The following is a 14,752-nucleotide window of genomic DNA, read 5'->3' on the forward strand; positions in this document are numbered from 1 at the left end:
AGGTTGATGTTCCTCTGATTCATACAGTAGTATATGCAGCAACACTACATATCTGCAGACCCTGATTATATGACTAGCAATATACCCATGCTAACGCTACGACCCAATTTAATAGAGATGAAAGAGATTGCATTGTTAAGCGTAAACTGGAACGCAAACTGCTTCACTTTTCATTGAAGAAGGCAAGCCAGTTGGTGAAAGAGATTGGTAGTCAGGTACTCAGTTCCCCCCATCCCCTCATTGCATTCATTTGGAAGTATATGATAAAGAAATTCAGTGATATGAAAGGCAAACAATCACCGCCTTTAACTCAGTAGAAAATCACAACACAGACTAATCAGTAGAAAATCAGTCGAGGGTTCGTGTATGCATAATCTAGCAAAAAAGATAAAATATAGAATAATTCAGAGCATCTGTTTTTTGATTATCCAGATACAACAATTGTTATGGCATTTCAGTACATTGAGTAGCTTTATTATTGAGATGCTAGCAGGACTCATGCACACATATGCTAGCAGTCAGACAAAGTAGGTAACAGGAACAAAATATTTATTTGTTGTCACTACCTAAATAAGTGTGAGATGTGGCTGACTGTCGCCTTCTCCTCGAGCTTGAACTATATCCACTTGCTTGGGTTAAGCGCTGAAAAGCAAGGCAAAAATTGTTAGGTGGAAGAAAATGCGGAACGACATACCACCTACCTATCTTTTACCAAAATCCCTTGATCTGGAGTGCTTAGCTAACTATATAGCACAACAGAAAAATGGTTACATATACAACCACTATAGCACAGGGCTAAAAATGATGAAAGAAATCTGTATCTAGAGCGCTTAGCTAACTGTCTGAAGATTACATAAGTTGCAAGGCTTTCTACATCTAGTCCAATGGATTTTATTTTATGCCATTTTAAGTCATAACTCAGAATTATTTTTTGAGAGGGATAATCTTGGTATAATTTGTGCTAATTAATTTCTGCTACAAGACATTTGTACAAACAAAGACAAAATTGTTTGTCAGTTACCTGCAAATCAGCTATCTGAAATCAACTATCAGCTATGGTTCGTTGCCATGGTTTGATAAGTGATACTTTTTATCACAAATATGGACCAATTGTTTATTTATCTACATATCAGACAAGCTTATCCTTGATAACTAAACAAGCATCCAATTGTTAGTGGATATATTCAGTAAACATGTCCAGTTGAACAATTAAAAAATAATAATCAGAAGTGCATGTTCACCTGGGGTATTATTTTATCACAACTGAAGTATAAAACATGTAAAATACCCATTCCAATATAGCGTTATACTGGATACAACTTTTAAATAGTGATAACATCCAAAGTTATACAACCTTTTATTGGCTCCAACAACCAATCACCAAGATCCTTTGCTGTTGCAGCATGATCCCAATCGAAGAAACATTGCATCGGATTTTCCAATTAACAAAAATCACATAGGAGATAGGAGGATGTGAGAAGGTTCAGGAGAAAGAGGACGAACCGGCGGGGCCTTCCTCTTGCCAAGATGAATCAAATGGCAGACTATTGGCAGTGCGGTGAGGCGAGTGTCAGCGACAGCGGCATGTAGAGGCAGGAAAATGAGGCAACGGTAAGAGGCTGTCCGTCCAATCGTCTCACTGAACAAGAGAAAGCTCAAAAAGAGAAAAAAAACATGTACAGAGAAGGAAGGAAAGTAAATGAGGAAACCTTGTAACACATGAAATTTGCGATTAAAGAGAATGTCATCCGAACGATCAATTCAACCTAGATAGTAATAGTACCATCTCCTATTAATAGTCCACCTTTCATTTAAAGTTGCCCAACTCACTGTAAAAATCGAGCATATACAACATTGGTTTACTATTCTACATATCATGATGATGTACCTTAGATATGTACACAGAAGTTCAAGCTTATTTATTGTTCTAACCCAACAATAGAGTTCTGACCATCATACAATACAATAGCTCGATTATAATACACAAATAGATGAAAATTAACTTGTGGGGAAGAGAGACAATCCACGGTCAGACAAATAATTTAGTGTTGCTTTTGCACCAGGCCTGCATGCTAGCCTACAACCATTTTGGCATTTGGCAGCTAAAACAGTCTCCAATTCTTTTTCTGTGCCAGCCAAAACTGTCACTTAAATATAAAAAACCAATTAAATATGAGACCATATACTGCATATGGATATATACAGCTGAAGTGGATCCTATGAAATAAATAAATAAACCATGTCCTACACTCCTAGTAAACAAAAGGAAATCAGAGACTCTAAAATTTTAAGAGAAAACACATTCATCTCATTGTATACCTGTTATATCAGAATCAATAAGTCTAATGGTACTGTGTATATGTTAGAAATTGCAGCAATTAGAAAACAGATATGAAATGAAACCATACAGGTTGGCTGAGTTATATAATGCTTGATGTTTCTTCAAACAAAACCACCATACTTGCTGCCTAGTGACTGTCAAAGACTTCTTAATGTGAATGTTACCTATCTTTTTAACTCAGACGTGATGAGGAAATTAACGAGGAAAATAGATCAACATTTGTGCAGAACATACCAATGCCTTGTGTGCTGTACCTAACTACCTATAGAACTTCTTATGAACTTCCGAGAGGAACAGTCTGCTTTCTGCTGCTGGTATGCTCTTCACAAAACCAAAATAAATCCCTCAATTAATTACTGTATAAGATAGTGCAGAAATAATAACCGGAAGGATAATGTAAACTCTGCCAATCATTGGGTTACCTTGAAGCGCTGAATCCACCTAAAGAAACCGAAGCAACAATTATGAGTAGAAAAGGGGCTTTATCCAATGTTATATTTGACTGTCCATAAATATAGCAGTGCTGTGACGGAGGTGGGAAAATATATGGAGAACAAATTTAAGCAAGTTGCAGTGAGCTAAATGAAAATGGTTTTAGCAACAGATGGAAATATCACATGATTCACGTCACGTCATGATCTAATAAAATTGTATGATCAGTCATCAGTTCATCACCAAGTTTAGCAAAAGAAATTTCAGGTTCTGCACTTCAGTTCCACTTTAGTAGTTGATTAACAGCAGTTAAAATTCATCCATCATTGTTCCTTTAGCTTATTGATGTCCTTATACTGAAAAATGTTCATATCCACATGTGAATTTGCTCCAACTGATGAAATAACTCTGAGTTAGTCTATTCCATCATTGTTCCGTCAAGACATGGATAGAGACATTTTCTGGTTAAAACTAATATAATGTGCAAATTTAGAAATGTCAAATATAGGGCATTCAAGAACATGAAAGCTTGTTCGAAAAGATGATAAATATATTTCTGAGTTGTTGACATCATGTTTTCTCTGCAGTTAATTATTTAGAATTCTTTGCTGTTTGTCAAAGCATCCATGTCTAATTTAGAACTCAAAATTGCAGGCCGGCGTAGAGGCGTTCACTGACCAGGGCTTACAGGTGCCGGCGAAGGAGGCAGGGATGGGGGCGGCGGCGGAATAACCAGATTCGGCGAAGTCGGCGGCGGCGGGATCGGCGCTGGAGTCGACGCACTCAGCGAATGGAGGAGATGAAGGAGGCGGCGTCTGGCTCGGCGGAATCGGCGCAGCCGGTGAACTCGGCGGGGTCGCCGAAGTGTGCGCCGGAGGTCGATGGACGGATGGAGGCGGTGATGGAGGGGCGGTAGGGCGGCGCCGGCGGGGCGGCAGGGCGCGGAGGCGGGACGGAAGCGCCGCGAAGGAGGGAGGGCGACGGAGGAGGGAGTGGCGACGGCGGCGGGGGAAGGGCGACCGAGGAGGGAGTGGCGGCGGCTAGTGTTTGGGAGGCGTCCGGGCGGAGGGAGCCGGCGTAGAGGTGTCGGCGGGGCGGCAGGGCGCGGAGGCGGAGCGCGACCGAGGAGGGAGGGCGACGGAGGAGGGAGCGGCGGCGGCTAGGGTTTGGGAGGCGTTCGGGCGGAGGGAGCCGGCCGCACGCGGGATGATGGGAGGGAGGAAGCATACTGATCTGGGCGTCCGATCCAGCGTAGATCGATTCCGAAAGTTGGATGTGTAACATGAGTATGAATACGAGTAAATTAGTTGGTGTAAACGAATCCGATTCTGAGTGGCAAGTAACATAAATTATCTTTATATAAAGGTTCGTAATGCACGGAAACCTATTTATCCCTGACTCGAATTGAATTCAAATCCGAAACTTGTTTGGATATTTATATCGGCAGGTACGTACACACAGACCACGTATTGTTTATATATATACGAAGAGAGAAGAGGAATCAATCGTAGCAGCTTAAACTTAATTACGATCGACAGAAGAGGCCATGGAACACGCCGTCGGCGAGTCAGAAGGCGGCAATGACGAGCAGCCCAAACTTCAGCAGCTGTCACTGGTTACTGGCGCACTCGACTTAAGGTACTACGCTAGCTGTATATAAGTCAATTTTGAATTTTGCAAGTTCTTTTTTTTTGACCTCTAACAAAATACAACTTTAACTTAGAGATTTGCTCTGGTCCAACAAAAAGTACCTCGATATACCGATATCTCGAGGTACCAATCTTCACCAAATGAGTAAATTTTTTTTTGTTGTCAAACCAATCCTGTAACCAAAGGAAAAAAGTTCGTAGAGAGACCTAAATTAGACATACTGAGGTAGATGGAGACGCGTACGAAAATGTAATCGGGTGCGACCCAACCACACCCGAACCCAAATTCCCAATCCCTAAAAGCAGAATTCCCAATACCCAAAAGCAGAAATCCCCAGCCGCCGCCGCCCCCGCCATGGACGCCGGTGCCTTTGCTGGCGACGTTCCAAACCCTAGCCGCCGCCGCTCCCTCCGCCCGAACGCCTCCCAAACCCTAGCCGCCGCCGCTCCCTCCTCCATCGCCCTCCCTCCTCGGTCGCGCTCCGCCTCCGCGCCCTGCCGCCCCGCCGACGCCTCTACGCCGGCTCCCTCCGCCCGGACGCCTCCCAAACACTAGCCGCCGCCACTCCCTCCTCGGTCGCCCTCCCCCCGCCGCCGCCGCCCTACCGCCCCGCCGCCGTCGCCACTCCCTCCTCCGTCGCCCTCCCTCCTTCGCGGCGCTTCCGTCCCGCCTCCGCGCCCTGCCGCCCCGCCGGCGCCGCCCTACCGCCCCTCCATCACCGCCTCCATCCGTCCATCGACCTCCGGCGCACACTTCGGCGACCCCGCCGAGTTCACCGGCTGCGCCGATTCCGCCGAGCCAGACGCCGCCTCCTTCATCTCCTCCATTCGCTGAGTGCGTCGACTCCAGCGCCGCGCTCGTCGATCCCGCCGCCGCCGACTTCGCCGAATCTGGTTATTCCGCCGCCGCCCCCGCCATGGACGCCGGTGCCTTTGCTGGCGACGTTCCAGCTGGCCGGAGACGCTTGACCTTATTTGGTGGGAACTCTCCCACCAACTGTCTGCCTGGCCTCAGCCGAGCCCACTTCGCTACACTGGGAGAAGAAGAAGAAGAAGAAGGGTGTAGCGTTGATGAGCGTCGTGGTGGTCGAGGTCGTCGGTGAGCTCCTCTCCTCTCCTCTCCTCTTTCCTTTCTCCTCCCCCCTCTCCGTTTCAATGGCAGTCAGCGGAGAGCCTCCACCACACAACTATTTTTGCGTAAAATGTTCGAGCAATATAATGTGTTGTGCGATGTGGATTACAGTTTATTTCCGCAAAAGAGCAATTTTGGGGGCACTCTGATCAATATTTCTGCTCTCCCCTCCATCCAGCTGCTGTCTATCTTCTGATACTCCAACCCAATTGACCCTGCGGGCATTACCTTGTGCATAGCAATCAAAATCGCAACTTTAAAAATTGCACATGCTTCTTCTACCTCTGAAACCATTTTACAGCCAGAATACTGTTTCTATGTAGCAGCCACCGAAGTGGGAAATTACTAGTTTTGAAGGGTAATTTTCATTCTCCACAAATATTCCTGAGTAGAATAAATCTTCCATGCTGTGCTCATGCTGACTTGTGGTTTATAGGTGCGGAATATTTTGTTTTCTGCCCTGAATGTTTTCTTAGCAAATTTTTCAATATATATGCGTATGGATGCTAGTAAAACTTCACCAAAATTTTCAACCTTGACAGGAGACTTGGAGATGCACAGTCTGGAGCTAGAGCTCTCATTCGGCAAAGTGCTCTTTATTCAGCTCGCCGGAAGCGATCCCGAGGCAGACGAGGACAAGTAAAGTGGGTATCTTTCTTAATTAAAAAAAAAAAAACCCTACTCTTTGGCCCATTTTGCAATACCTTCATAATATCTGAACAACATGATCTACTCAGGGCTGAGAAGGATGCAAGTGAGGTTAGCAGTAGTGAGCTTGGCACTACAACTACGGACATGCCAAAATTCAAGACACTATCGCTGAATGATTCACCCTCTGCACCTGATTCAATTGGCAGGTATGACCTTGATTCCTTTGAAATAATGGGGTGGTTGTTAATATGTTACTATCCGCAAATATCAGTCCACTTCCAAGGGTTATAAATCTAGTTTATGTTAGCAGACAATCATATGATAGTCCTATATATTAGTTCATCCCGTAGCATGACCATATCTTAACTTGGTGGTGAGCTCCTCCTTTGTCCTTCCCCTTTTTGGAGCGCCCCCTGCTCGACACACACACGAACACACAAAAGAAAGGGCACAAAAATCTACTATTGAGTAAAATAGTCAAGGAATTATTTTGTGCAATTTGCGATTTACATGTTATTTCCCTTGAAGAATCATTCTGGGTTTTTGATCGAGCACGATACTTCTGTTATGACCAGAATATTCAACTTAGTTGGTACTTCTGTTATGACCAGAATATTCAACTTATTGGATCTACCACATCACCTGGTGCATTGCCATCAAAAGTGCATTTTTTTAGCAAATGTCACATGTTTCTATTCATTGTTTATGACAAAGGCCAGAAGTCCCTGCTTATATTTAAAGCAAAAACAGAGTGCGGCTGCATGTTTTAATTCGGAGGATAGGATTGAAATAGTTATCACCATTCTCCTTGCTTTTGTCCACTACAATTGCAAGCTGTTCATGGGCACCCAGGGCTTCCCATAGTGTTTAGCTGTGTTCTTCAGTAGTCCACTGAGTGATCTTCTGACCTGGCTGGGAAGGTGTTGTAACGTATGTTCATAAAAAAGTTGTATTTCTGCTGCGTCTTTCCTTCTTTTTTTTTTTGATTTATTATGTGTTGTCACAAGCTCCCCCGAGACTAATGATTTGATTGATTTCTTGTTACAAAAAGAATCTAGAGACAATCCAAACTCTCTTTCTCTATATTTATGTGTGTTTATTGTTAGTTTACATGAAAAATCTTACAACCTTCACAGGGAACCTGGACACGCAGAAGCTGGAAGTAAAACTCATATTCGACAGAGTTCTCTCTATTCACAGCGGAAAAGGCAGCCTAGACGGAAAAGAAGAGAAGCAGACTCACTAACCTTACCGTAAGTTCCACTAATTATTTTTCCCTTTTCATTTTAGCTATATGAATGTGTACCCGTGGTTATAAATATGAGTTATGTTTACGAAAAATTAATCATATGACTATTTTTTGCAATTTCAAATGGACATCTTGCTGTAACAGAACCTATTAACTGTAGCTGATTTATAAGAAAGTAACATTCGAAACTAACCAAGCTAGTCGAGGGTGATCATGGTGGTGTCTAGATAGATACCGTAAATTTTCCAAACTCCTGTTGATTTTGCATTGTCACTGCATATGCTTTCACTGCTGCCTTTGCAATTAGTACAAAGGGAACTGAATTAAGCCAATGCCCACCCTGAACCTAGTAATATATTCTGCATTAATACTATGAATAGGCGCATACTGCCCTGGGTAATTAAATATTACTACTGCTTATCCTAGCACCTCTTGGCGAGGTACTTAAAAGTTCTGTCTAGTAGTGTTGCACTTTCCCCTTATACGATCAAAAAGCCACCACTGTGACCCCAGTGATCCGAGGCCTGTTCTTCACTATCCTCCTATGCTACTGAGTTAGCTCCTGTTTTGCATTGCCTTTCTTCTTTATGTAATCAGAGAGTAGCATCTGCAAGTCTCAATATGCGTCAGTGTCCCAACTACTATATAAGTTGGTAATCCAAACTAAGTCAAGCTGGACTGAACTAACTGGGCCCAAAGGAGTGATAGTGTGATACGATACCTAAGTTCCACAGCTTAGAACTCCCCCACACTATTCTTTTCACTGGTGAAAGGGTTGGCTTTGCTTTGCCCTCACCATCAGCAGCTGTCCATGGCTCCATGCCTTCAGCACTGCATGGACAACAATTCCAATCCAGGGGGCCAAATCCTCTGTGCATTGTCGGTCTGGTTGAACTTCCCTTTTTAGTCCTTTTCATTTTCTCAACAGTGCCTTGATTACGGTTAGAAAAAAAATGATTTCCAGAGAACTGTGCAATACTGCAAATACTATTACAATTACTGTCAATGAGTGATTTCCGTTGAAATAACAAACCTCTTGAGATGAGCCAGCATGCTGCTGCTATGGATTGCTCACGACACCAGTAGCAGCTACCTTGTTTGTTCCACACCCTCAAAAAGTATTTTCAGTGCATTATAAGGTTCAGTTTCTGGTTCTGCTAATTTATTTTAAGCTGCTGTAAAAATTTGATCATGTAAAAGTTTTAATCAGATCAAAGTTTAATATTTTTTATCAAGAAGTGATGCTACACTTATGAGCTTTAACGTATGGCTTCTTTACCATGAATCAAATCATATCTTCAACTCGTTGACTTCTTTGACCAAAACTTTGGCCGCATCGGGTCAGAAATAAACTTTGAGTAGAAGGTGCTTGAACTGGCTTTTATAGTGAGAATGAATATTATATTTTCCATCTGTAAAATATCTCCTCCATAGTTGTCGCTGACTAATGGCCATGGTGCCATATGTTGGTACATGTATTATCAGGGTTAAGGAGCGTGCTGATGATGTGAGGAGCAGTGATCTTGACCCTACAAACAAAGATCTGTCAAAAGTTGACGAACTGTTGCTGGATGATGAACCGTATATACCTGGTTTAACTCACAGGTATGAGCATTATTATTTGTTTATTTCGAATGAGGAGTTTGATTCTTACTATGTGTATGACTGACTGCATCGGTGTTATGGTGCATATGCTGGCAGCAAGGGCAGTGCTGGACCTGATTCTACATTTGCAAAGCCATCAGCACATAAGGAAGCCTCACAACCGTTGTAAGCGCTTCACAAGCATATGACATTTAATGTGTATAATCATTTTTATGTTTGATTGTCAGTCTCTGACACCACCACTGCATGACTTTACTAACTACATACGTACTGGTCGGTAGACAAATTAATATTGTACTGATTTTTCATCTTTTCAATCACTTGCATGACAGTTCTGATTTGTTCTTTAGCTTTAGAGAGTAAGCTCACTTTCTGAACGATAGATACCCTTATCTAATTTATTGTTTTGTATGACATAATTTGTTGGCTTAATTTTTCCATTTGGAATAATGTAGTATGATTTATAGCCACTGTATGACATAATGGAAAAACGTTAATTCTTCCATTTAGAATAATCCTCTAATTCATTGGATGTTACATATTAGACATAAAATAATAAGTTTCGGTAATCATATCATCATGATTTTAATTAGGTCCGAGTGGCTACAAGAACTTGAGGATTACTTGAGAGAAAATACAATCAATAGTCTTGAGGAGTTCTTTGAATATATGCGTCCTCCTCAAGGTTATCCTTCACCCGAAACTAAAGTAGTGGAGGATGAAGCAATGACCCATCAACAGTCTTCACAAGAAAGATCAATATTGGCACCAGAACATGCCCAACTAGATCCGGCCGAAGGACAATATGCTGATGACTCTGACAAAGAAATTGCTCAGAATGGGATGAAATGGATGAGTGAGGAGGCGATGGTGGCATTTCAAAAGTACATTGCAGAAACAGACGATCTGAAGGTTTTTCTCTAATCTTTTCATTGATTGATTGAATTGCATGTAGCTAGCTTAGCTTTGACTAACCAGTAGTGTTATTTTCAGGGGTACGATTATCGATTTGATGAGCTTCTCCTCCAATGTTTCACCGTAGAACATTATTACAAGATTTTTCATCACTTCAACTTCACCGTTAAGATGAAGGTAGCCAGTGCAACTGAATGGACTTCAAAGCTGTACTTTGCCGAAGTCCATGAAATGCTTGGGGAGAAAATTTACTTCTGCTCTCCTTTAGAGCCGGATGAAAATGGTATGAAAATATATCTGTGTTACTAGAACTTAAATCTGTCATGAACAACCTTTTGGCCTCTTGTTTATAGTGAAATCTCTCTCACTATGTATATGTATATTTTGTTAGGTAATTGCTTTGCATGCAAGAACCAAGGGATGGATGATTTGAAGCATCCAATAGTCGGTGTATTTGATCGAGGCTCTCCAGATCTATCGTTCCCCTACACGTACTCGAGTGGCTCTGATGACGAAGCTTGGCTCTAATGATCATGAAGCTTATTGATTGATTAGTAGCTAGTGGCGTACATGTTAATTTGTCCTGGATTGATCAGCTCCAAAGTCCAAACCTATCAGCCTATTTTGCATGCTTAAGATGAGGGGTCATACATGTTTAATTCTGCCGGTGTTTACGTAAATTTGTGAATGCATCGTACGTTCATGCATTATAATGATCTATTATATACTGGAGTACTCCTAAGTACACTGTAGGAGTATAGGTTGCCTGCCTGATCAAGTGTGTCGAAAACCTCGTAAATGGGTGCTTTTGTAAATTTATCACTTGTTTTTCCTATTTCGTAGGTACGACACTCGAATGAGAATTTTACATTTTTATGATATTTTTGGAATAACGATAAACAAGTGGTAAAATTAGAATTGCTCCTTGAAAATTCCAATTGTTTAGACGGTAAATACTAAATCCAACAGTGTAAATTTGTACTTTTAAAGAGCCGCTATTATTTTCCTAAAAATAAGGTGTAATCGAAATTAATCAACATATAACGACCAAAACAAAAATCAAAACAGAATAGCTAATGAAGTTAAAAGGGTTACTATTATCACACAAATTAAAAGACATCCCCACCTTCAACAAATATATACAATGCATGTATGTTTTCAAGCTCTAGGTGGCGTATTTCCTAAAAAAAACACACACACTATTGTTATCAATATTTCTCATAACATTTTAAAAATTAGCTCATCAACTTTCTACTAACTAGTTAGCGTGCACGTGTAAGACACGTCAAAATATATATCGAACGGAGTAAATACTCTTGTATTGTTTACACAAACAATAGAGAGAAATTGATTCAAAGTCCTGAAGCATCTTACAAAAAGGATAAACAACATTGGTACTTATGGAGAACATATATCTTATTATTTAATATAAATTTAAATACCTTATTGCCAAAAGCATATGTGTTCCTATTCCCTAGATCGAGAAAAAACAAAATTAAATGACATATTTCTAAGAGCATCCTAATAGCTAATTTATCACACATACGACCTACCAAACAGTCCTAATTGTTTATCCCATCGATCGTGCAAGGGTGATCACAAAAATGCTATTTAGCGAATGTTTGTGCACCACAGCCCTACGCAAACTCTCGCTATTTTCTTTTTGGTATTTGTCTGAATTTCTTTTTTGAAAAGATTACACGTGAAGTTTGTACATGCAAAAGTTTGTATATTTGACTCTGATTCGGACCAGGATTCAATTTCTGATTTGAATCCATATGTTCATATATCTATATGAAAATTTTACGTGTGCAAAGTTTATATTCTTAAAGTTTATAAGTGTAAAATTTATATGTTTGAAGTTTGTATATGTAAAGTTTATATGTTAAATTTGTACCGTGTATGCTTAAATAGGGTGTTCCATGCTTGGTCTCCAAATAAATGCAAGGAGAGAGATCATAAAAAAGAGCTATCATTCAATTTTCCATTTCCACCCAAAGTGCACATATTGATCATGACTTTATGATTAGATATCTTCTTGGATCCTATTTTTGACTTAACGATATATGTGATATAAGTATGCCTCTCTTATTCCTACCATGAGCTCCAAGTAAGCTTTACTAGAAGTAGGATAAGAAAAGAAATGCAAAACAATTTTGGTGAGGAATCGAAACACATGAAATGATCGTGATTCTCTTCAAAATCGTGTCCTATGGTAAGGTTGACATCGATGAATGACAGAAGATAAAATCTCTCAGAGAGGCTGAAAATATAACGGTAGGACATTTTCGTGTGTAACGCAACTACTTTTATATAAAACCAGGAGATGTCTACAGTTTCACATGCTAAGTCCAATCTGCCGGTTTCACATGCTGTTATGGTTATTGGTGATGACCCCTGCTGACAATGCCACAAACCAGCCACTCTACAGTGAACATGTTATGAATCTATTCTCGATCAAGTCCTCGCGAGTTCTTTATTTAATTCGTCGATATGAATCTATTTAACTTGGTTCTGTCTCGGTTTAGTCCGATCAATCTGGTTGACTAGATTTGTATCGTCAGATCGGATCGAGTGCCCGTGAGGGCTTATCGCTGGAGTTCTAGCCAACATTATCTCCAGTAATCCATCGGTTTATTTATTAAACTTATCGATCTTCATGTTTCCTATAGTTATATCGTGCTTGACTGCATATTGTCTTGGTTAGGTCCGATCTATGTACGTTTTGTTCTATCTGGCTATAGGAACTTGTCCGATCGGCTAAGATTAGTGAATCTATTGATTGGTCACGCTGGTTTGGTATCTGTTTACTCATACGCTATAATATTTTACTGATTTCATGCATGACTACATTTAGATCTGAACTGTCTTGGTTTAGCCTGATCTTCTAATCTAGTGCCAGCTTGTGTGTTTAGTTTTTCTTGTTTTGTATTAGTAGTAGCTATAACAATCCAGTTTATCTCGAATTCCATGTTTAGTCTCCTATCGGCTGCTGATTGTGCATGCAATAAGCACTAGATCGGTCCAATCGGCTGATGAACCTTAAAACTGTCTCGGTTAAGTCCGATCTTTTAAAATTAATTGGTTGATCGAGCTATTTGGCAGTTATCCTACTCCTGATTCACCTGATTGGACATATTTTCATCTGTTACCATGAAATTCTTGTAAAGCCGATCGTCTAGCTCCTCGACGGTATCGGCTATCCAGCCGATAGCGGTTTAGGTTTAACTGCTTTTTCTATGTTATATCTTATCAGTTACAAGATCAAACTAACTGGCACGCCCAACAATCTAAGAATGTAGGTTCTGCACTAGAGCGGCCTTAGAGTAACTTTCAGGCTTTCGTGTGTGATACGTTGTTGTCATTTTCAGTGTCTAACACCGCTGGCCCCACACAACTAACCTGTGCATCTGCCGGACGTCGTCAAACCCAATACAACCCTCCCCGAACAAGCCTACGACTTCACCAACCAACAACCAATCCCGCGACTGTGCCGATATTTCCGGCACCCCCACTACCGCAACGCCAACGTCACCTAGCAGGGGAGCACACTCGTCGTCGAGTGGAGCAGTCAATGCTGGCCAGATCTAACACTACATGCTCGCCTCCGGCCGTGCTCCTGCAGTAGCCAGCCAAACAACGGAAGTTGACGGCTACGCGCCCCAGCCGGCCACGCTTCGTCGTCCCCTTCTGCTCCGGTGGGGCTGTGGGGGCGCCCACCGCGCCAACCCCGTCTACACCCTATTGCCAGGGCACGACGGCGAGCAGCGGAGGGGGAAAGGCGGCCCAACCCTCCTTAGGCCGGTGACCCAGATCTGGCGCCAACGGTGCGCGCTGCCACTACGCCGGTGTCGGTTGCCTCCATCCGGGCTCCTCCTCTGGTCGTCGCCGCAGCGCGCGATCGCCCGCCAAGGCTACCGCGCACTCCGGCCCGCCGCCGCCACCACACGCTCCGCCCCGCCCTTTGCTGCCCCGGTCCCCCATCCAAAGTCGCCTGGGCTGGGGAAAGCCCCGTCGCTGCCGTCATGGCAACTGGCCGCTCAGGCGGCGGCGGCGAGGAGGGGAGGGGAGGCGGACCGGTTTTGGGGTGTCGCCCGTGCCGCCCTGAGGAGGAGCGACACGGGCCTCTAACGGTCCCGATCTCTCGCTGCGTGAGCTGTTCCAAGTTGATGTTCGTCTGATTCATACAGTAGTATATGCAGCAACACTACATACCTGCAGACCCTGATTATATGATTATAGAAACGAATCCGATTCTGAGTGGCAAGTGACATAAATTATCCTTGTATGAAAGGTTCGTAATGCACGGAAACCTACTCGTCCCTGACTCGAATTGAATTCAAATCCGAAACTTGTTTGGATATTTATATCGGCAGGTACGTACACACACGGACCACGTCTTGTTTATATATATACGAAGAAAGAAGAAGAGGAATCAATCGTAGCAGCTTAAGCCCAAACTGCAGTCGGCCGTGCTCCTGCAGTAGCCAGCCAAACAACGGAAGTTGACGGCTACGCGCCCCAGCCGGCCACGCTTCGTCGTCCCCTTCTGCTCCGGTGGGGCTGTGGGGGCGCCCACCGCGCCAACCCCGTCTACACCCTATTGCCAGGGCACGACGGCGAGCAGCGGAGGGGGAAAGGCGGCCCAACCCTCCTTAGGCCGGTGACCCAGATCTGGCGCCAACGGTGCGCGCTGCCACTACGCCGGTGTCGGTTGCCTCCATCCGGGCTCCTCCTCTGGCACCGTATACATACCTGCAGACCCTGATTATATGATT

General features: G+C 42.9%; 1 protein-coding gene and 1 long non-coding RNA gene across 5 annotated transcripts; one reads left to right on the forward strand and one right to left on the reverse strand.

Annotated features, from left to right (window-relative positions):
* Window positions 1-367: 367 nt before the first annotated feature.
* Window positions 368-4,017, reverse strand: LOC121055758. Of its 4 annotated transcripts, none has more exons than XR_005812759.1 (4): window positions 3,452-4,017; window positions 2,764-2,843; window positions 1,504-2,662; window positions 368-642 (listed from the first exon to the last, which is right to left on the reverse strand). It is a non-coding gene; the product is annotated as an uncharacterized LOC121055758 (long non-coding RNA). The 4 variants fall into 4 exon arrangements; XR_005812758.1 differs by having other exon boundaries at window positions 2,764-2,864; XR_005812757.1 differs by lacking the exon at window positions 3,452-4,017 and having other exon boundaries at window positions 1,504-1,639; window positions 2,576-2,662; window positions 2,764-3,442.
* A 1,062-nt stretch (window positions 4,018-5,079) lies between these two features.
* On the forward strand, window positions 5,080-10,881 carry LOC102711651. Its single transcript, XM_040528838.1, has 9 exons — window positions 5,080-5,521; window positions 6,097-6,198; window positions 6,292-6,411; window positions 7,342-7,458; window positions 8,940-9,059; window positions 9,156-9,224; window positions 9,653-9,971; window positions 10,053-10,257; window positions 10,366-10,881. Exons 1-9 carry the CDS (start codon window positions 5,340-5,342, stop codon window positions 10,500-10,502), a joined length of 1,371 nt encoding a protein of 456 aa, XP_040384772.1. The 5' UTR covers window positions 5,080-5,339; the 3' UTR covers window positions 10,503-10,881.
* Window positions 10,882-14,752: the final 3,871 nt, after the last annotated feature.

The sequence above is a fragment of the Oryza brachyantha genome, chromosome 11 (genome assembly GCF_000231095.2).
Source record: "Oryza brachyantha chromosome 11, ObraRS2, whole genome shotgun sequence".
NCBI classification, from domain to species: domain Eukaryota; kingdom Viridiplantae; phylum Streptophyta; class Magnoliopsida; order Poales; family Poaceae; genus Oryza; species Oryza brachyantha.

Bases quoted from the DNA above. Each gene is read 5' to 3' on its own strand.
- LOC102711651 (XM_040528838.1), top strand. From the start codon at position 5,340: ATGGACGCCGGTGCCTTTGCTGGCGACGTTCCAGCTGGCCGGAGACGC. The intron at 6,199-6,291 runs GTGGGTATCTTT...TGATCTACTCAG, and splicing joins GGCAGACGAGGACAAGTAAA to GGCTGAGAAGGATGCAAGTG. The intron at 10,258-10,365 runs GTATGAAAATAT...ATATTTTGTTAG, and splicing joins TTTAGAGCCGGATGAAAATG to GTAATTGCTTTGCATGCAAG.